The sequence below is a fragment of the Hyperolius riggenbachi genome, chromosome 12 (genome assembly GCF_040937935.1).
Source record: "Hyperolius riggenbachi isolate aHypRig1 chromosome 12, aHypRig1.pri, whole genome shotgun sequence".
Taxonomy (NCBI): domain Eukaryota; kingdom Metazoa; phylum Chordata; class Amphibia; order Anura; family Hyperoliidae; genus Hyperolius; species Hyperolius riggenbachi.
This window is the reverse complement of record NC_090657.1, coordinates 154,335,922-154,358,890: the sequence shown is the minus strand read 5'-3', so window position 1 is coordinate 154,358,890 and position 22,969 is coordinate 154,335,922. Positions and strand designations below refer to the sequence as shown.

The window sequence follows — 22,969 nt, the reverse complement described above, 5'->3', positions numbered from 1 at the left end:
CAGTGATCCCTTCCAGTTCTGACAATATTTTGTCAGAACTGAAATATACCAGTTGCTGTCAGTTATATATCAGCAGTTGTCAGTTACAACTGAATGTGCAAGGTAATGTCCATGTTTCCCTATGGCTCAAGTGGTGTGATATTACAGTTTAACAGTGTGCTGACCAGGAAGCTGTTAAGGGGTAATGGCCGTTTTTAAAATGGAGGATGGAGAATTTAGTTGATCACAGTGGACAAACAGGACGCAGGAGAGGAGAAAGAGATTGAGGAGTATACAGGAGGTAAGTATGATTATTTTTACTTTTTATTTTCAGTTCAGGTTCTCTTTAAAGAAGTCATCAAGGGATATGAGGAAAATAAGTGCCACTTACCCGGGGCTTCGTCCAGGCTGACCAGGACGAAGGCTGACCAGGAGGCCAGCCTGTACTGCACCTGCGTGAGCGTCGCTATCACTGCCACATGGACCGGAGCATACTGCGCAGGCGTAGTAGTTCTGCGCCTCTGCAGTATGCTCCGGTCCACGTGGCGGTGATTGACAGCACCCCTCACGCAGGTGCAGTACCTCCTGGTCGGCCTGACGTCATCGCCGGGGACCGGAAAGCTTCACAAGCGAACGGCTCACCGCAGAGCTGCACCAAGGGACATGCTGGGAGCTTGTGGCTGGACGAAGCCCCGGGTAAGTAACACTTATTTTCTTTCAATTCCCTTGAGGACTCCTTTAAGGCATAAATAAGGGACAGCTGGAGAGGTCTGACTTCTAGCTCTGCACTTTTACTACTTTCTAAGCAAAGCACAGGAGACACAGCAGTGTAAAGCATGCTGGCAGCCTGTCACTGAGTCTGCACTGCTCTCTGCTTTGTTTCTGAACTCAAAGTAAAAAAAGTTCAGGCTAAGAAGTCAGACCTCTCTCCCCCTCCCCCAGATGCATCAGACAGGCAGCGTTTTCACACTGTATACATTTTATCAGATGCTGGAGATTACCTGTTGCCTGTCATGCCTGTGGGAGAGAAACAGTCAAGAGGACAGTGGTAGTGATGGGTCGTTCGCGAACGAGCCGGCTCTAAGAGCCGGCTCTTTGCTGCGAACGACAAGAGCCGGCTCTCAGTTTTGAAAGAGCCGATGCCTCAGCCGCCCCACACAGCTATGGTTTGCTGTGTAATAAAGGGCACTGAGGCATGCTGGGAGATGTAGTCCTCCTCGTGCAGCTTGTAGGAGTGTATGGGGCAGAGCAGAGCAGTAGCAGGAGGGATTGCCCGAGCGAGAGAAGCAGTCTGGAGTTGTCATGGAGATGGGGGCGGGGCTTTTACTCCGATTCAGAGTGGCGTCTAGTGATATTTAATGAAGAGCCGATTGAGAGCCGTAAGAGCCGGCTCTCTAATGGGAGCCGATTCAGAAGAGCCGATTCTCCAAGAAGAGCCGGAATTCCCATCACTAGACAGTGGATGAGTGAGCAGGCTGCTAGATACACACTGCTCACTCTCCTGAAAGCTGCTGGCACTGGAGGAGATTTGGGGGCGTGGCCGGCTCACTCTGCTGCCTGTCTCTTGCTGAAGGAGACTTTTTTTTTTTTCCAAACACCAGGAGAGAGCTTGTGACGTTTCTAAACGTCACTACCCAGAAGGCACTGAGAGTAGGCTAATTATTATACATCCGCGGAGGCAGCTAGTGTGGTGGGCTTACTGGTTAAAGCTACAGAAACTAAGTAAATTTATATTATTTTACTAGGAGATACTTGTTTTTCCCCTATAAAGTGGGCATGATGTACACACTGGTGCTGAGTACAATAGGAGGTTACAGTTCCTCTTTAAGGAAATAAGGTCAGTAGAAATTTTTATGGGTAGGGCTTCGGTTTTGTCTTGGTTTAATTTAAATCCCGATAGTGATTCGTATAGTTTTATAGTGTCATGTAGGACTGGGAGAGATGTGAGTGGATCCGTTATGGTTAGTAGGATGTCGTCCGCGAATAAGGATATTTTGAATTCGTGTTTGCCCTGTGTGACCCCTTTTATGTTGATATTTTGCCTAATGGCTGTGGCTAGTGGTTCTATGCTGAGTGCAAAGGGGAGAGGGGGCACCCTTGTCTTGTACCATTATGTATTTGGAACGCGGTGGTGGGGGCAAATGGGAGTTTGAGTGAAGCTGATGAAGCGGAATATAAAAATCTAATTAAGTTGATTTAGGGTCCTGTGAATCCTTGGTGGTCTAGGACTTTAAATAGGAATGGCCAGTGAAGTCGATCAAAGACCTTCTCTGCATCCAAACTTAGGAGCAGAGAAGGCCTTTCAGATCTACCCATTAGTGATATTAGGTCAATAGCTCTGCGGGTATTATCTCCTGCTTGGCGGCCTATTATGAAGCCCACTTGGTCGTTATTACTTGGTCTAACCAAGGTTTATCACCTTTTTTATCAAACATTTATCACACTTGGTACATTTTTAATGTGAATACTCACTATTTTCACTATTTTTAGTGAATTATCACTGGAGGTAATTTTTCACCCAAAAAAAGAGTTACCCCACATGGTTTTGTGAATAGAGCTCAATCTGCATGTAGCTTAGCTTTAGCATGGCATAGATCTCCATAGCAGAAGTGCCTTAGGCCTCTTTTCCACGGGCAGTTGAACTGTGTGCTCAGCAAGCAGTTACCAGGCAGCAGGCAGCAGTTACCAGGGAGCAGGCAGCAGTTACCAGGCAGCAGGCAGCAGTTACCAGGCAGCAGTTACCAGGCAGCAGTTACCAAGCAGCAGGCAGCAGGCAGCAGTTACCAGGCAGCAGGCAGCAGTTACCAGGCAGCAGGCAGCAGTTACCAGGCAGCAGGCAGCAGTTACCAGGCAGCAGGCAGCAGTTACCAGGCAGCAGGCAGCAGTTACCAGGCAGCAGGCAGCAGTTACCAGGCAGCAGGCAGCAGTTACCAGGCAGCAGGCAGCAGTTACCAGGCAGCAGGCAGCAGTTACCAGGCAGCAGGCAGCAGTTACCAGGCAGCAGGCAGCAGTTACCAGGCAGCAGGCAGCAGTTACCAGGCAGCAGGCAGCAGTTACCAGGCAGCAGGCAGCAGTTACCAGGCAGCAGGCAGCAGTTACCAGGCAGCAGGCAGCAGTTACCAGGCAGCAGTTACCAGGCAGCAGGCAGCAGTTACCAGGCAGCAGGCAGCAGTTACCAGGCAGCAGGCAGCAGTTACCAGGCAGCAGGCAGCAGTTACAGGACTTACGAGGCCAAGTCCATAAAAAAATAAAATAAAAAAAGTTAGCTACCTTGCTCAGCTTGTAAGGCACGGAGGACGCCGTCCGCGCCCTCCGTGCCGTTCCGCCTGGTCCCCGCCGCTGCACAGCCCCCCGAACGGTCCCCGACCGCGCGGCCCGGGTCGGGCTCCCCAGCCTGTACCAAGATGGCCGGCGGAGCTGGCCGCGGCTGCGCAGTCCGCATAGCCGCGAGTGCGGCTGTGCAGCTCTAAGGCCAACCCCCCGATCCACGCAACAGTAGCGTGACCTTAGAGCTGGCTGCGCAGCCGCGGCCAGCTCCGCCGGCCATCTTGGTACAGGCTGGGGAGCCCGACCCGGGCCGCGCGGTCGGGGACCTTTCGGGGGGCTGTGCAGCGGCGGGGACCAGGCGGAACGGCACGGAGGGCGCGGACGGCGTCCTCCGTGCCTAACAAGCTGAGCAAGGTAGCTAACTTTTTTCATTTTTTTTTATGGACTTGGCCTCGTAAGTCCTTTAACAGGCAGCAGCGAGCAGTTACCAGGCAGCAGTGGTGAGAGTTTGAGAGGCATTTTACTGCCTATCAACTGCTCGAGGGAAAAAAGGCCTTAAAGGATACCACAACTGAAAGGAAGATTGCGGCAGTGTGTGGGGAGAGTACAAGTAATTACCTTCAGTTCCTCCTGCCCCCCTCCGTGTGCCGCCGTTACTCTATATTTCTCCCGGTGTCTGCCGACTCTCTTAACCCCCCCACCCGGACATACTGCGCCCTGTGTGCGCAGTATGTCATCCCCTCTTCACTTCTGGCCGGCGCATAACGATCGGCTCAGAAGCATGCTGATTTTTCTGCCTCCCCTGGGCTGCGCGTGCGCTCCATTACACTAAGCGTCACATGATTAGCATGAGGGGATGACATACTGCGCGCACAGGGCGCAGTATGTCTGGGTGGAGGGTCAAGAGAGTTGGCAGACACTGGGAGAAATATTAGAGGAACGGCGGCACACGGAGGGGGGCAGGAGGAACTGAAGGTAATTACTTGTACTCCCCCCACACACTGCCGCTATCTTTGTTTCAGTTGTGGTATCCTTTAAAGTGAACCTGAACTGAAAATTAAAAGTCAGAATAAACATACACTTCTGGCATAGTCTACTCATCAATCTCTTTCTCCTCTCTTGTTTGTCCATTGATGGAATTCTCCATCCTCCATTTTGAAAATTGCCATTACCCCTTAACAGCTTCCTGGTCAGCACACTGTTAAACTGCAATATCGCCCACTGGAGCCATAGTAAAAACAGACATTGGGCCCTATTCACAATCATTTTCCGCATGCGGAAATGCACTTGCAGTAAATTCCTGACTGAAATTAAACCATCTTGACATTCACAAAATTGCACGCATGAACATTTACCGCATACGTAAAATTTTACGCATTAATTATCCGCATGCGTAAAAAATGTGGTAAAAGTCCGCAAAAGTCGGTAGTTCCCGCAAAAAAATCAAAATTCACAAAAAAAAGGGGCGCCTTATTTCTGACTTTAAAAAAAAAAAAAAAAAAAATTAGTTAGTGATCGCCTACTAGTACTTAGTAATATGTTTTGCTTCCCATTGACTTAAATGGAGTCTGGAGCCTTGAGGCAGGGAACACACTTGTCTTTCAGTTTTCTGCACGCGTTTTCCTGCATACTTTTTCTGCACACCAAGTGTGTTTCTATGCAGGAAAACGCACACATTTTTTTCACAGCAGCTGATGTAGTTGATAGAGAAAACTAACAAAATGTGCAGAATAAGGATGCAGAATGTCAGTTTTTTTTCTGCGCGTGAACAACATATTAAGTGTGTACTAGCCCATTGATTAACATGAGTTCTCAGTTTTTCTGTGCAGAAAACGCGCACGAAAACAGACAAGTGTGTTCCCTGCCGGAGTGCTGTGTTTGCTGGACTTTAATTTTTTTGGTACTCATCCGTTAGCCGGGCGCATCTGGCAGGTGGCGACAAAACTCCACCAGAGTTACATCTTTCCCTACTATCCATGTCGGCCTGGAGGGGAAATAGTAATTAGCGCCACCTGCCGGATGCGCCCGGCTAACGGATAAGTACCATTTTTTTTTATTTTTTTTTATGGGCAAGTTTTTTTTGTTGGGAAGCTTGTGGGAAACATGCTGAACATTTTTAGTGAATGTGGAAAAAATGCGGAAATTATCACTGGCGGTAATATAGCGGTAAAAAATCTCTTACCGCATGTGTGATTGTGAATAGAGCCCATTATCTTGCACATCAGTTGTCCTTTCAGCTATAACTGACAGCAACTGATATATTTCAGTTCTGACAAAATCTTGTCAGAACTGGAAGGAATCATTGTAAGAAGAAAATGATAAACTTCTGAGAGGAACTGATGGCGAGGTAAGTAATATTTATTTGCAGGTACATCGTGTATATTTTAAATAATTTTACTAGCTTCAGGTTCACTTGAAAGGACAACTGAAGTGAGAGGGATATGGAGGCTGCCATATTTATTACCTTCTACAGAGACTCTGTAATTAAAAAAAAAAAAAAAAAAAAAAAGTCCCCTGGGGAATACTTACCTCGGGAGGGGGAAGCCTCAGGGTCCCACCACTGCAGGCAATCCAGCAATAGCTCCCCTGAAGCATCCAGCAATCATTGCTCGACAAGCCGGACAAGGCTGGATACATTTACCTTCCTAGCTCCAGCTGGGGCGCTATTGTGGCTCTCAGCACGGAGATAAGCGGAAATAGCCGATCTCTGTCGGGTCCGCTCTACAACGCAGGCACAGGAGACTTGCGCCTGCGCAGTAGAGCGGACCGACTGCGATCGGCTATTTCCGCCTATCTCCGAGCGGAGAGCCGATACTGGAGCTGGGAAGGTAAAGATTTATATCCCCGCTGTTCGGAGGGGCGCAGCAAGACCACTGTGGGACACAGGAGGACGGCAGAAGCCTCGATAGGATCCGGAGGCTTCCCCCATGAGTACCCCCCAGGGGAACTTTTTTTAGTTACAGGTTTTCTTCAAGCAATACCAGTTGCCTGGCAACCTTGCTGATCCTCTAATACTTTTAGCCATAGCCCCTGAACAAGCATGCAGCAGATCAGGTGTTTCTGACATCACTGACAGATCTGACAGTATTAGCTGCATGCTGGTATTATTCAGTCACTACTGCAGCAAAATAGATCAGTGGAGCTGGCAGGCAACTGGTATTGTATAAAAGGAAATATAAATATGGCAGCCTCCATATTCTTTTCACTTCAGTTGCCCTTTAAGACTGAAGTAAAAGTGTCAGGTGGTCTTTCATTATGAGGCCCCTGCATTTATTAACCCTTCACTAAACCCTGCTCTTTTCTCATCAGTTCGGACGGATTTTGGGGCTTATTCTCCCCCTGGATCTACTCGGAAACGGCACATTCGCTTTGCAGCCCATCATGACATCATCCTGCTGCGTGAGGTCATCCACCACAATCCGTTCTGGGTGCGGGAGTTTGGCCAGGTGTGGGCAGCAGTGGCGGAGAGGATGACTTGTGCCCTGCAGGGAGAAGGCTTTGAGGTGGATGGCCGGCGGTGCAGAGAAAGGACATCACTTCTTCTGGACTACTACAAAAGGCAGAACTTTGCAATGTTGCGTAGGTGGGTCTCTCTCTGCTATACCTCTATCCTCTGCTTCCAGACTAGTGTTCTCTCCTGTCTTTGTATCGCCACTGCAATTTGTTCACCTTTTTTTTTTCTCCTTCCTGATTTGATTGTCTGCATAATTTAGGGCTCGTACACACGGCCAGCTGATGTCACTTGTCGGGGATCAGGAGCTGTTCCCTTTGGGCCACATCGCTGGGCGGCCTGCACACACGCGTGTCAGCTGTGTAGCTGACAACGTGCTGTGTTGCTATGTGGGGGTAGTGGGGGGGCGGGAGGACAACGAGCGGCGCAATCGTGATGTCACACAGTGGGCGGGGGAGTGGCGTGAACAATGGAATTGGCGTTGCTGGGGATGAGTAGATCCGTCTGGCGCATCGATCACAGGTTGGGCGTCGGAGGTCGTCGGGTTCCATACACACACCTGATTGTCAGCTCAGGCGTTCGTTATCACCCGCCTCAGCCGATTTCAATCAGGCGTATGTACAAGGCTTTACTTGTGTTTCTTTATGTCGGTACTGTATATACATGCAGTCCAGAAAGACACACAGTAATAGTCTGCTTTTTTTCTGCCATTACCGTCCACTAATTCACACTACTGGCAATACCCAAATATGGCTAAAGCAGATGTTTCCCCATAAAGCGCACAAGGGTGAGCCAGAACATTTTATTACCCGCTGTAAGTAACAATTCATGCACGGTTGCAAGGGAGCGCTTTGTAAGGGCACAGCCATGTCTGCACTATAGCTTTACCAGACACTTGCACATCTCCCGACTCGTGTTGAGGTTTTACTGAAATGAGGGAGTGGAAGGATTATGCGCTCCCTGCACTCTGAGGCTGGCCATAAACTGGTCGATGTGGTCAAAAGATAGATTCCTCCTAGACCATATTCTGATCAGAGAGGGACCTACCTGATCCAATCTCCCCACACATTGCACATAGATTTTTATAGCGGACCTGAACCTCTCTGCTCTAAAAGATATAAAACTGCATAATAACCTTTACAGAAAAACATTTATTTGTTGCATCTGATAGAAATCCTGCAATAAATCTGCAGCGTTTCTACTTCCTGCTTTCATAAAAGCAGACAGAGGGTTAACATCCTGTGTTTACAAATTAGCTGCTCTGATGAGGCAGCCAGCTGACACAGCTAAGAGATCAAGTTACACTGTGATTAGTCACAAATAGAGCAAAGAGGAAGTTCTTAATTCAGGCTGGCTTCCTCTTTTCCACGGACTGTTGAGCTGTGTGCTCAGCAAGCAGTTGCCAGGCAGCAGCAAACAGTTGCCAGGCAGCAGCAAGCAGTTGTGAGAGTTTGAGAGGCATTTCACTGCCTATCAACTGTCCGTGGAAAAAGAGGCCTGAAGCTTCCCCCACCTATTACCGCCTTTCAGACCACCTTGCCTTATGAATCCAACACATATGCTCCTCTAACCTTCTACCTCTCCCATCACCTCGGCCATCTTCGCTTTCTGTATGAGCTTTTTGTAAAGACTTTTTGTATTTGCCTCCTTTTTGCTGGGATCAGAGGCCTCCCTGCACAGACACAGTGAGCTGAGATTTAGCAATGTAAGGCCTCTTTTCCACGAACTGTTGAGCTGTGTGCTCAGCAAGCAGTTGCCAGGCAGCAGTGAGCAGTTACCAGGCAGTGACAAGCAGTTACCAGGCAGCAGTGAGCAGTTGTGAGAGTTTGAGAGGCATTTCACTGCCTAGAAACAGTTGGTGGAAAAGAGGCCTAACCCATACAGCATGTCATTATATAACTGACAGCCATAGCAAATGTGGTTTGTTATTCTACAAACACTGTTTTTATATCATGAAAAAGATACCAGACTAGACATCAAATAAAGCTGTCACCAGACATGGACATAAATGAAGTCCTCTGTGTGCTGCAGAATGCACCAGAAATGGCAAATGTTTATGCTGGGCTGAGAGTTTCCAGGACTGCCTTGTCTGTGGTGAGATAGACATTTAATAGACCCTGTTAGCACATGAACAGAAGTCCAGCGAACAATATTGTATGCATAGGAAGCAGTTGCCTGCTGGAGAGTATCCTGTGTGCTGACATACAATAATGTATGTCTCCAATAGGAGGCCCCCTGCTGTCTTCTGAACTCCTTTCTTAGGAATTAACTTGGGCAATCAAAACTTTTGTAATAACAAAATATTACCCTAACCATGTCCCTTATCAAAAAGCTTCTTCCTAGCTCTATTAACAACCCCCTTTTCCCCAAATGAATGCCTTCCTAGTGCCAAACCCTATCCTTCCTCCATAGTTTTCCCCTTCTTTGTACCTAACCCTAATTTTCCAGCCAGCATTAACATTTCTTTCATTACCTTCAGACCTAACACTTGCCAAACACAAACATAGGAGTCCAAATCCTAATGCCTGGTACACACCATGCAATTTCCCACCAGATAGATGGGTTGAATCGATTATTTCCGACAGGTCCGATATGATTTCTGATAATTTTCTGATTGATTTTCTCATCGCTCCGATACAAATTCGATCAGACAAGTGATCAGAAATCAGATCGGACCTGTCGGAGATAATTAATTCGACCCATCTATCTGATGGGAAATTGTGTGGTGTGTACCAGACATAAGAGTTGGATTTATTCAATATGCGTCATCCAGATTAAGGTGTATCTGAGATGGGCACTCGCTGTCCTCTTCTGCCTCTTAGTAGCTTCTGCAATTGGCCCCAGAAAGTCCTCCGGTCTGGATGCTCCCCCGCCCTGCTCCTGTCACAGGGAGCGTTCTGCGCCTGTGCAGTACTGCGGCACAAAATGCTCCCGAAGGTTGGGGGGCGTGGAGAACATGCGGCTGGACTGCGCCAGCGCCTGGAGGATTTTCTGGGGCCGGTTGCGTACTAACCAGGCAGCGGTAGAGGACAGCGAGGAAGCGATCAGCCTGGAGGGAGCAGGAAGAAGACCCAGGAATGTATATTCTTTTCTTATTGCCCATCTTGGACTTTAACCCCTTACTGTCACACCGCCTTGGTTGCTGGTATCAGGTAGTTTGTTGTCCAGCACTGATGCCCAAACAGGTGGCCTTGCAGTGACGTGCTTCAATTCGGCCCTGTGCAAAAATAGTTTTGAGTGTCATTTCCCAAACACAGGTAGTCCCTGACTTATGAACGGCCCACCGATATGAATTACCTGAAAATGCAAAATTCTGTGGGTACAAGTCAAGAACATATTTTTCTAAAAGATTTTGTGGGTTTTTTTTTTTTTTTTTTTTTAAGAAAATCAGTTGTAAAAATAAAAAAAAGTTTTGTTTTTTTTAAACTCTGTAAAATTATATTTTGCTGCAGTAGATTATACTATATAGCAAGTTCTCAGTCCTGTATACACATTTTAAAGTAAACCTGTGATCCAGCCCTGGGGCCCTCTGGAAGTTTGCGTGGATTACGTGAAATCAGATTCTGTTTCAAAATTGTAATTATGTATAGTCGTAATTGCAAAATTGTATGTGAAATAGCACATTAGGATCATCACTAGGACAGAAAGAGGCATAAAGGGGGGGACAGGGGGGCAAAGCTGGTACAGAGGGGCACTGTAGAGGCAGAGGTAGCACAGAGGGGACACGACACTCGGGAACAGGGACAGAGGTAACACAGTGGGGGAACAGCGGTGGCACAGTGGAGGACACTAAAGGCACAGACGGGAACAGAGGAGGACACTGAAGGAATGGGAACAGAAGTGACACACAGGGGACAGAGATGGGACAGTATTTTGACTTAACCTCCCTGGCGGTATGATTAATTCTGGATTTTAGGGTTTAAAAGCAGTACAATTTTTTTTTTTCACACGCTTTTAGACCCTAAAAGCAGAAAAAAAAAATTAATGCGGCTGGAGAGATCTACAGCAGCCCAGCACATTACTGACCCCCCTGGATCGAGTGCTGCAATTCTCTCTCTGTCCACCAGGTGGTGCTCTACCCATATAGTGAGATACCCGTCTGTCGTCATGACAACAGACAGAGAGCTCACCAGAGGAATTGAGAGCCTCTGAAGACTGGAAGAAAAATGGCTGGATCTCGGGGGAGGTCAGTTAAATCGCCGCCACGCTGTACTGTCTCTCAATACCTCCTGGCGGCTACCATAAGTCAAGCTCGGTGTTGCCACTCTGTGGATTTCTTGCCTAAGCCTGACTCTGGGGTTACCGCTAAGGAGGGCAAGAATGGATTCCTGTTAGGAAAGAACCTACAGTCCCTATCTCGTTCCTTAACCAGGGACTACCCGTAGTGTACTAAAGCCTAGTCATATTTGTAATCTTATTCCATATCTGGAAAAATCATAGCTGGCTGCAGACTGAAGTGTAAGGTTCATTTTAATAATTTTAAATGATAAATAGCCAAATGTAGCACTGATATGTAACATTCACCTTTTCAGTACCAGTTTAGGTGTCTTTTATATCATTGCAATTTTCAGAAACCGTTTAATTTGACAAGGCTACAAATGAGCACGTTGTTGACTGCAGGTTTTCTGCATTTTGCTTCACATTGCTGCTGTTCGTTTGTATTATCATGTCATGGCTCTGTCCATTCTGCTCATGTGATCTCATTCTACACCTCTTTCATTGCTGTTCAGCACAGTGCTTTGTCTGTTATATAATGTCCTGTCTGTCATGGAATCCTCTACACAGGGGTGGCACAGAGGCCATGTATATGGAAAAAGAGGAACTGCTGCAGAAAATTCTGGAACTGGAGTCTGAGAAGCGAGAAGTTGGTTCTGATCCACGCCAGCGGGAACCTCTTAGAGACACCCTTTCTGTACATATTATTGAGGAGGCGCTGGGCAGGACACACGAAGAAGCTCCAGCTCCACTTGGTCTGTACACCTTGCTATTTTTTCCATACAATAATCGTATTCACCATTATCAAAGTAAAGCTTGTACTTATGGATTGCCATATAACCTAGCAAAGTATGGGCAGATTGACCAAGACACAGATCTCTCTGTGATTGAATCTGAACGGAGAGAGATCTGTTGGTTGCCATATACTGCAGGCTTATTCCCGATCGATCTCTGCTTGAAATCTTTCAGGAATTGGCCTTGGGACGCCGCCTCCGACGCTGTCCTCCTAAATGTTATTGTGCTCCCCTAGCTGCCCATGCATTAAAATCTCACCTGTTCCAGATTTGACGTGTCACGCGTGCCATTGCTATAAGCGTCAGCCATGTGGGATGCCAACGCAGGAGCGGTTGGAAACCAAGGGCAGCTGGAACAGGTGAGATTTTAGTGAATGGGGGGCATATTTTACATTTGGGAGGACATTGGCCAGGGGTTCCACTGGGTTTGTTGTTCATCCCGATATCACACGCTATTACTGCTGCTTACCCGATTGACCATGTCTGCCCGAGATTTTCCAGCTTGCTCAATCGATACATTTGACTGATTTCGGCCATGCTTGTTGCGGCACCGATTTTCATCTGATTTTATAAAATTATCAAATTGGATGATTTATCGGGTCGAAAAAACACTAGATGTATGGCCACCAATAAGGTGCTTATACATCTATTGGTTTTCCTGTTTGACGCCTTGCAGATTTAAAGATCTGCAGGGATTTGATTTCTCCAAATTGCCAGATTGGAAAGTGTTTATCGGACAGGATGGAAGCTGTAAGTCAATTTGGGGCATGGCAGGAGCAGGGCTAGATTAAAGGCCCATAGCATTTGTATTGAACAGTGAAATGCAGTAGTTTGATCCACTTTCAATAAAATGTGCCGTGTGTGGTAGGAATTGATTCCTTCCTGAATCTATTTCTTTCAGAGAGGAATATATTGTTTTGCCATATCAGGTGGCAATCTACATCTTTTATTTTAATTTTATTTTACTAGAACATCTGTTTTCATCTTTTTGATACCTATTTCAGAGAATTTTTTATAAAACATTTTTTACGTGGCGTTCGCCCAGCTTCCAAAAACAATGGTATGGCTGGAATGAAATAAGAATGGCCATCTTTTGATTTTGCGACCAGATCAACCATCCATTGTGATACATTTATTGAATCGGATAAAATCAGTGCTGCAACAGGCATGCCCGGATCGTTGATTTCAGGATGAAATCGGTGAAATGTATCGATCAAGCATACTGGGAAATCTCGGGCCAACAAAGTCGATTGGGTGAGTGGCAATAACAGCATGCGATATTGCGACGACTTACAACTGAACCCCTGGCTGCGATCTATCCAAATGTTAATGTGCCGGGGAGGGGCATATTAATATTTGGGGAAAAGTGGCGAGGAGTATCTGTAGACGATAGAACACTGAGAGTCACATCCCTCAATTGGTACTAACACACTATCTAAAGGTGAGTACACACCTGTGACTGATGTCGCCTGTCGGGTATCGGGACATAATCCCTTGGGCAATATCGCTGGGCCAACAGACACAAAGTTAGCTGTAGAGCTGACGATTTGTTCTGTTCCTATGCAGAGAGCAGATGGAGCAGCACTTGGCAGCGCCAACACAAAGGAATTACCTGTTGATTGGCCAAGTTCTGTTCCCTGCATGCAGGGTGGGGTCAGGGCTACTTTTCATTCAATTAAAAGAACCGCACACCTGAAGCAGAGTGAGGCTGGTGCAAGGAACCCATAGCAGAGGTAATCCTACAAATGAAAAGAGGGGTCTGCACACAGACTTTTTTGTCCCAATGCACACATACACAACATCTACCTGTAATCGTCCAAGCTGACGATCATTTCGGGCCTATCCGATCACCTTTATCAAGGCATAAGCAGACAAAACATGTCCATGGCTCCCTCTGTTTTTTTTTTTTTTTTTTTTTTAAAGCTATCCATTGACAGATGTGTGTGCTGGTTTGGTTAGTGACTGAAATTAGCAGCAAAGGTCAGTATAATAGTAGCTTAAAGAGAACCCGAGGTGGGTTTGAAGAATATTATCTGCATACAGAGGCTGGATCTGCCTATACAGCCCAGCCTCTGTTGCTATCCCAAACCCCACTAAGGTCCCCCTGCACTCTGCAATCCCTCATAAATCACAGCCACGCTGCTGACAAACAGCTTGTCAGAGCTGGCTGTGTTTATCTCTATAGTGTCAGTCTGCTGCTCTCCCCGCCTCCTGCAGAACTCTGCTCCCCGCCTGCATCCCTTCCCTCCCTGCTGATTGGAGAGAAGGGACAGGGGCAGGGACCGGAGCTATGCAGGAGGCGGGGGAGCAGCTGAGACTGACACTACAGATGTAAACACAGCCTCAGAGCACGGCTGTGATTTATGAGGGATTGCAGAGTGCAGGGGGACCTTAGTGGGGTTTGGGATAGCAACAGAGGCTGGGTTGTATAGGCAGATCCAGCCTCTGTATGCAGATAACATTCTTTAACCACCCTGGCGTTCTGATTAAATCGCCAGGACGGCTGCGGGAGGGTTTTTTTTAAATAAAAAAAAAAACTATTCCATGCAGCCAACTAAAAGTTGGCTGCATGAAAGCCCACTAGAGGGCGCTCCGGAGGCGTTCTTCCGATCGCCTCCGGCGGCCAGAAGTAACACGGAAGGCCGCAATGAGCGGCCTTCCGTGTTTCGCTTACCTCGTCGCCATGGCGACGAGCGGAGTGACGTCATGGACGTCAGCCGCCTCCGATCCAGCCCTTAGCGCTGGCCGGAACTGTTTGTTCCGGCTACGCTGGGCTCGGGCGGCTGGGGGGACCCTCTTTCGCCGCTGCACGCGGCGGATCGCCGCGCTGCAGCGGCGATCAGGCAGCACACGCGGCTGGCAAAGTGCCGGCTGCGTGTGCTGCTTTTTATTTCATTAAAATCGGCCCAGCAGGGCCTGAGCGGCAGCCTCCGGCGGTGTTGGACGAGCTGAGCTCGTCCAGACCGCTCAGGTGGTTAAACACACCTCGGGCTCTCTTTAAAAGAAATAAAAAGATGGCAGCCTCCTTATACCTTTCAGAACAATTTCAGGGAACAAAGTGAAAAAAACATGATTCAGCCTATTGGAAAGTTACGGTGGTCTTACAGTTTGTAAATGAAACATTGTTTGGGCAGGTTTTGTTGTCTTATGACCTAAGCCTCGTTCAGACTATACGTGCTGCCGTGCTCATTTTATTAATTATTTATTTATTTATTTATTTATATAGCGCCATCTTCAGTAGCGCTGTACATAGCACAAACAAATAATGGGGAACAAATATACATAAGAAATACAAGACACTGTACAGTCATGACATTGAATAAATACAAATACATACATAGTTGATGTGTAGTTGGTACATGTGCATATGTTAAAAATACAGCAGTATGAGAAACACTAGGAGGAGGTCCCTGCCCTTGCGAGCTTACAATCTAGAGGGTATCATCTATAATAATCTCCTTGTGTCGCTGCGTCCAGCTGTCCCTGTTTTTTGCTTCTGCGCATGTGCGCAATACGAACAGCTGGTCGGGACCAGGGAGCGAGGCGGGCACGCGCATGTGAGATGGGTGCATGCGCACTGACTGGCGGCGGCAGTAGAAAAAAGACCTAGGGCCCGTTTTTGAACGGGCTTAGGTCTGCTAGTTTATCTATACAACTGTAATGTCCGTCACAATTGCCTATGCAGATATGAAAGTTCATGGGAATGCATGAAAACATGCAGCCCACAGTCTTGAACACAGAACTCCTATTCACTGTATTTTCATGAATCTTTTTTTTGGTGAGAGATCTGCACATGCAAACCATACTGACAGGTATACACAATATATACACTTCATTTCAATAGATTTTTTGCAGCACATTTGAAAGGGAAGATTACACAGAGAATTAGGTCTGTTAAACAAGAAGGCAAAAAGGGTGTGCTCTGTACACATTCCTAACACACCTTGTGCACTCCCTGTATATAAATCTATAGAAGAGAGCGTTCTCCAGTTCTGACACTGAGCTACGTGGCTCTGAGTTTTTAAAGGACCACTACCGCAAAAAAAAAATGTAAAAGTTGAAATACTAACATTTAAGATGCACATTTGTCCCCAGAGTAAAGTAACCTATAAATTACTTTTTACCTACGTTGCCGTCTCTTACAGTAAGCAGTGAAAGTCTGACAGATTTTGGATTAGACTATCTCCTCATGGGAGATTCTCAGTATTTCCTTTATTCTTTACAATAAACACTCTGGAAAGGACCTATAAAAAATATGCCAGCTGGTTTCCTAAATCACTGCACATTATTTTGGCAGTTGGATTGAGCAACTGCAATTCAAGAAGTGTTTTTGAAAACAAAAAAACCCTGAGAATCCCCCAGGAGCAGATGGACTAATACGAAATCTGTCAGACTTTTATGGATTACTATAAGCGACAGGAACATATGAGACAGGTAATGTATTTTACTCTAGGGCAAATGTACATCTTATACATATTCATACACATGTATTTTAAATTTTACTTTTTGTCGCCACAGTGAGGCCTGAAGTGAGAGAACAATGGAGGCTGCCATCTCCATTCTCCAATAAACAATGAAAGATTCCTGACTTCTATAATGACATTTTGCCTCTAATACTTTGTCACTAGCCCAGAATGAGCATGCAGATCCAGATACTTTGACTCTGGCCTGACTCCACTGGCTACATGCTTGTTGCAGGTATCACTTAAGAACAACCAAAGCCAAAAGCTCAGCAGGACAGCCATGCAACTGGCATTGTTTATAAGGGAACAAAGATGGCAGCCGCCATATCCTTCTCAGTTCTGGTTCCCTTTAAACAATACATAATACAAAAGTAGGTATAAGTTGGTTAATATCAATGGGTCTTTGCTACGTCTATGATGAAATTTAGCAAAGATTGTATTATGTTTCTTGAAAGCGATTGAGGAATTTAGACCAATTTCAAAGAATTACATATAAAAAAAACTCTTGCATATTCTTAAAGAGAATCCGAGGTGAGATTGATATGAAGGCTGCCATATTTATTTCCTTATAAACCATGCCAGTTGCCAATCCCAGACCTCTCCTTTCCTGATGGTGCAGGGAAGGAGAGGAGAGAAAACGGGGCAGAAGAGGGCAGAAGAGGACACCATAATTAGGGAGAACCTCTACAAAAGGCTTATGGACCATGGGCGCACCAGGTTTAGTATATATTTTTGTTCCCTGGTTTTTGCCCTCTAAACCTAGGTGCATCTTATATACTGGAGCGTCTTGTACACCGAAAAATACGATAATTCATTTTTAATAGATTTCCTGCTAAAATCAATCTGCTTTATGTGGCAATGATAGATGTTAATCAGAGAAGGCTCTATCTCGTCTGGAGAAAGTCTTCTAGTGTCTGCAAGCTTTAGACATTTACTAGGCATCGGCATAAACATTAGCATGCCGAAATACAAGAATGGTAAGAAGTAAAGCCTTGTACACATGCTAGACAGTTCTCAATAGAGGCAGCCAATGTGTACAGTGGCACCTGGCCCACCCTCCCCTCCCCAAGACATTGTTCTCCTACTCACCCAACCTACTTTGCCGTATGCCATGACGTTTGCTCTCCTCCACCCTGCATAGCAACAGAATGTGTTGCAAGCCTGCAGGCCAGCTATGTGTCTCTACAGCCTCATCCCCAAACTGTTGCCTGAGAGGATTCCAAAGATTGGTGATGCTTGTGAGAAGTCATGGATTAGGGAGTGAGAGGAGGTGACTAGGCTAGAGGGCAAGAGGGTCTCCTGGGAGGTGCAAAGGTTTCGGGTGGGATGGCCTCTGCAGATTAATGAGGAAATGTAAAGAGGTGGCAACTTATGTAGAGCTTTGTGTGATAGGGTGAAGAGTTTAAAGTGGATCCTTTGGGTAAAAGGGTGCCAATGAAGAGATTGGCAGAGATAGGGGCTGCTTCAGAGGAGAGGTGGATGAGGACGGCAGTAGGGCTCAGTAGGGACTGGAGAGGTGTCAGTCTAGTTTTTGTTAGTAGTGAAGATGGTATATGATTAGAGCATGTAAAAGCATTTTAGTAGCTTCCTGTGAAAGGAAGTGACAAATTCTAGAAATGTTTTTGTAAAATTACACGGATTAAGTACCGAACACACTGAGAGATTTATTTGATACTTGGCAGAACAGCCTTTGCTGGCAATGACAGCTTCAAGATGCCTCCTGTATGGAGTAATTAGTTACATGAGTCGCTGAGGTGTGATTTTGGCCCATGCTTCCACAAAAGCTTCCTTCAAATCTTGAGGCCCTGGCCTCCTGGGAGGCTCTTTGACAAACTCAGATCTTCAGTTCTTTCCACAGATTTTCTATTGAATTTAAAGAGGAGCTCTTAGGTATAAGATCTCAGAGAAAAAAAACACATTTATCAGTAGCTAAATATTGGCTGTACTTACATTACATATGCATTTCCCTGTCCACGTTTGGATTTCACAGAATTTTTATATAGTATTTGCAGAGAATGATGCTCCTGACAGCTCATGGCAGGTTCCATGTTTGTCTGTCTCCTATGAAGCCAATTGTGTCGTCATGTCCTCCCTGCTTCCTGATGATTCGACTCACAAAAAAGATCCTAATGGACAACACTACTGTGCAGTGAATATTAATTAGCCATGTGGCTAGGAACAATAGCGGACTCATGCAGTATACTCTGCCCTGTGATTTTTCAGTGCTGTGAGCTGGACTGCATTACAAGCTGCTGTAACATGAGCCTGTAACTTCTCACTAGCAACCGAGGGGAGGACCCAAGGTGGGGAGAAGCAGCCCCAGAATGCTTTGCAGTATGTTATGCGGCCTCTTGTCCTTTTAAGAGCTTGGAAATAACAGCCTTCAGGGCCGGGCCGAGGCATAGGCTGGAGAGGCTCCAGCCTCAGGGCGCAGTGTAAGAGGGGGCGCAGAATTCATACAACTGTCATTCCTAATTGTGTTTGAAGCAGAAAGAAATAAGAAAAGGGGATACATGGCAGTGACTGCAAGCCAGATAACTAGATATTGGGGAGGTTATTAGTGTTGGGGAGGTTGTGGGCCCTGTGGTGCCTCTTAGTCTAATAGCAATCAGTGTGCAACGGCTGGGGAGGCAGGGATGGAGGGGCGCACTTTGGTGTCTCAGCCTTGGGTGCTGGAGGACCTTGTCCCGGCTCTGACAGCCTTGCTGTTCAGCACACATCAAAAGTAAGAGGATTTTTAACTTCAGTATTGCCTTTTTGGCTTCCTTCTAAACTGTTTAACACAGGAGAATAGAGGTTTAAATTAGCTTTTGCAGCCTGACAGTTACTCTTTAATGCAAGTGATCGACAAGGCTATTCTAGCAGCTTTATTTTCTTTCTCTAATACCGATTGAGAGATTTATATTTATATTCTTATTGATGCGCTCAAAAACTAAAGTTTTTATGAAACTAACTCAGTCCTCTCCTTCTATCTAGTCGTTAGGGTAAGTGTAAAGCCCCATCTGCACGATACGATTCAATTACGATTGTATTTACGATCCGATTAAATCCGACATGTCCAATCGGGATTCGATTCAAATCGATTTGCCATTGTTTTGCAATGGCAAATCAAATTGAATCAAATCCCGATCGGACATGTCGGATTTAATCTGATTGGAAATAAAATCATAATCGAATCGCACAAAGAATCGTATCATGTACATTGAGCTTAATGATTGCAAACAGTGATGGTCACAAGACCTCTACAACACTTATCTTTTCCCCTGAGTCCACTGGAACTGCCCGGGGCCAGTGCTTCCATTGAGGCAAAGGGGGCAATTGCCCCAGGGCCTGACCACTCCAGGGGCCCCACACCACTGGACAACCAGGTGATCTGATTGTTACCGTGGCCCCTGGGCCCGCATTTTTGTAGCTGGGCCTGAGCTGCATTGTGACAACTCGCCTGTCCCGGCTGCAGCTTTGCTTCGATGCCTGTGTCCAGCCACGCTGCCTGGGTCTTCTGTATGCCTGGTGCATGTTCTTTACACATAACATGTGCTGGAAGAAGAAAACACAGGCAGCGCGGCTGGAGATGGAGATCAGAACGGAGCAGCCACTGAATCAGGTGAGTCGTTACAAGGCAGCTCAGGCCCAGCAACAAACATGCGTGGACAGGGGCCGCGGGAGCAGACAGCTGGGAGGTCTGGTGGTGAGGGGGGCACACTGGGGACAGACTGTGCTTGCTTGGGGGTAAGGGGGCCCTAAGTTACTTTTTCCCTAGGGCCACTATGTGGTTTACACCGGCCCTGAAGCTGCTGTGGGAGTGTACATGATTGAGCTACCTGCCTCTCATCCGCTTGGTTTTGGTCAGGAAAGTAGCGGGCAGGGGGTTTGTTTGGAGAGTAATCTGCAAATAATTTTGATCAAAATGAAGGTATTTAGGGGCATTTATATTTTTCCGACTTAGTGTTACCCTAATAAAAGCGTAGACTGGACAGTTGATTTTGCTAACCCTGTAAATTAATTTTATTTCAGTAAAGGATTCCAAACAAGAAGACAACCTGGGAGAGAGAGTGGTCAGGAAACAAGAATGTGAAGGCTGCTGCAGTGCTTATGCGCGAATCCTGCAGCACTTGGAGCGAAGAGCAGAGGCGGAACAGCGGCTTCGAGAAGAGGAACTGGCTCTGCGGCGGGAGGAACTACAGCTGCAGAGGGAGAGAGCAGCACTGGAACGAGAGCGGCAAGAGGCCGAGCGGAAGGAGAGGGAGAGGAGGTTTGAACTGGAGAGAGAGGAAAGAAAAGTCATATTAGAAATCCTAAGAGAAAAGATGATGAAATGACAGTTAAGCTGCAAGGACCATTACCACAAATGTACAAAAGGGAAAGTGACAGTGAGGCATAAAGCAGCTAGTGACAGAAAGCACAGGTGTGTGTGAGAGAACGCTGAGGTCACACAAAGTGAAGGCCGGAAACATTGCACTTAGTGAAAGAAAAGATGGTGCTGAAAGGGGAGAGTGGAGCATGAATAATGACTGAGACAAATGACAGACAGCCGCAGAGGCCACAGCACAGAAACGACACTGAACCCACTGGTGTGAGTGTAACTAAAAGCCCATACCCACTACGCAATTTGTGTAACGATTTTTCTGACGACTGGTGATTATTTGAGCGATGAGTGATCGTTTCCGCAATCTCACGACATGGGTACAGGTGCACGATTACGCAAACAACATTTGGCGACGTGAGGCGAATGTCCTTGACGACTCTTGCACAATACACCTTGAATGCTGGTACTCTCGTTTGCGCCTGTCGTGTATACCCGCCGGCTGGAAGATGGACCCAGGAATGCTCGTCGTCGTGGGTCATCGCTGGGAACGATCTTCCTGCCTTGTGAGGTGAGTATTCAGCCTAAGGGGGACACTCGGGTGCTACATGTTTATGTGAACATGTAAGGCTGCCTACAGAAATTGGGGGTTGTTACCAAATCCAACCCATTAAAGAGAATCTGTATTGTTAAAATCGCACAAAAGTAAACATACCAGTGTGTTAGGGGACATCTCCTATTACACTCTGTCACAATTTCGCCGCTCCCCGCCGCATTAAAAGTGGTTAAAAACTGTTTTAAAAAGTTTGTTTATAAACAAACAAAATGGCCACCAAAACAGGAAGTAGGTTGATGTACAGTATGTCCACACATAGAAAATACATCCATACACAATCAGGCTGTATACACCCTTCCTTTTGAATCTCAAGAGATCATTTGTGTGTCTCTTTCCCCCTGCAGCTATCTTCCACTGAAGTGTCAGGTTGTTTCTTACTGCAGAGTGCAGACAGCTCTGCCTGTATGTAATTCATCAGTATGTGAAAGCCCAGCCAGCTCAAAGGACGATTTATCCAGCTTGTAAAAGATAATAGAGCAGAGAGAAGCTGCCCTAATCTAAATAACACACAGGCAGTGTGCAGAGAGGGGCCTGGAGAGGGGAGATGCATCACAGAACCACAACACTGAAGAACTTGGCAGCCTTCCAGACACAGGCTGACAAGTCTGACAAGAGAGAGATAAGTTGATTTATTACAGAGATGGTGATAGTAAAACGTGCTGCAGTAAGCCAGAACACATTAGAATAGCTTTTGGAACTTGTAGGATGATAAAAAACAGGATGCAATTTTTGTTACGGAGTCTCTTTAAGGTACCCATACATGTTTAGATTGCTACATAATGTTGCAAACAGATCAATCCTTCTCTGATCTGAATCTCAGCAGAGGAGGCTTGAATCTCCCCATACTCCACACACAGATTTTCCATAGATTTTCAATTCGACACAGTGCACCATGATGGGACCTACCATCGATCCCCCGCTTCATCTGCTCAATTTTCCATCTGGTTGATCATAGTTTTGATTGATTTTTAGCACTAATTGATCAGAATTCAGATCTATTTGGCTCATTGCACTTTTTCTGGCAGAGTCGATCACAGTGATCAAATCTGCTGTAAAGAATGGATGTGTGTGGCCTGCCATAGTAAGTTGCAGTTGAGGACATCGGATTTGAGGAACTTGAGAATGGTGGTTGATAATCAACTGCATTCAATTCCAAGCAGCAGCTACAGAAAATAAGATTGCATGCATATAACAGATATAAATACACAAGATGCTAGTATTCTACCGCCAGGGGCATAACTACAAATCATGCAGCCCCCCAGCAGCAAAACCTTCATGAGGCCCCCTTAATGCTCACAACCCTTCCCTTGCCTCCCCTTAGTGTCCTGCACAACATGAGGGCCCATCATACTGGGCAAGAGGATCTTCACACCCATAACATACAGCCACAAAAACACCTGATCTGGAGTGTCAGAGGGAGGAAAGGTTAGTAGTTGAGTTCCCCCACTCCTCTGCCCTCTGCAGTTCAGGGGCTACTCCCCACTAGTTACCTGCCTGTCTACCGCCGGTCACATCCGGTATATGCGATACAGGTTAATGTACCAAATATCAAGGGCAAATTTTACAACAGGTACAAAAACGGCCTACTAAATTGCAGGAGGGAGGGGACAGCGGAGGCACGACGAGCAGCGCGTGCCGGGCATCACACAGTGGGTGGGGGAGAGGCGCGAACAATGGGATCAGTGGGAGGATCGGCGTCATTGGGGGGTGGGTAGATCTACCCGGTGGAATGTTTGCGGGTTGGGGGTCAGCTGAGGTGGTTTATTATTGGCTGAGACGGTCGTTAGTGGCTGCCTCAGCCTACTTAAGTCAGGCGTGTGTACCGGCCCGAAAGAAAGCTTGCCAAAGTCATTTGTTCTGGGCTGTCCTGGTGATAATCTA

At 46.6% G+C, this 22,969-nt stretch overlaps 1 protein-coding gene across 1 annotated transcript; it reads left to right on the top strand.

The window, feature by feature from the left end:
* The first annotated feature begins 236 nt into the window (after window positions 1-236).
* Window positions 237-22,730, top strand: LOC137542340 (arginine and glutamate-rich protein 1-like). The gene is made up of 4 exons (XM_068264172.1): window positions 237-280; window positions 6,556-6,829; window positions 11,483-11,667; window positions 20,184-22,730. The coding sequence occupies exons 2-4, from the start codon at window positions 6,717-6,719 to the stop codon at window positions 20,486-20,488; spliced, it is 603 nt and encodes a 200-aa protein (XP_068120273.1). The 5' UTR covers window positions 237-280; window positions 6,556-6,716; the 3' UTR covers window positions 20,489-22,730.
* The last annotated feature ends 239 nt before the right edge of the window (window positions 22,731-22,969 follow it).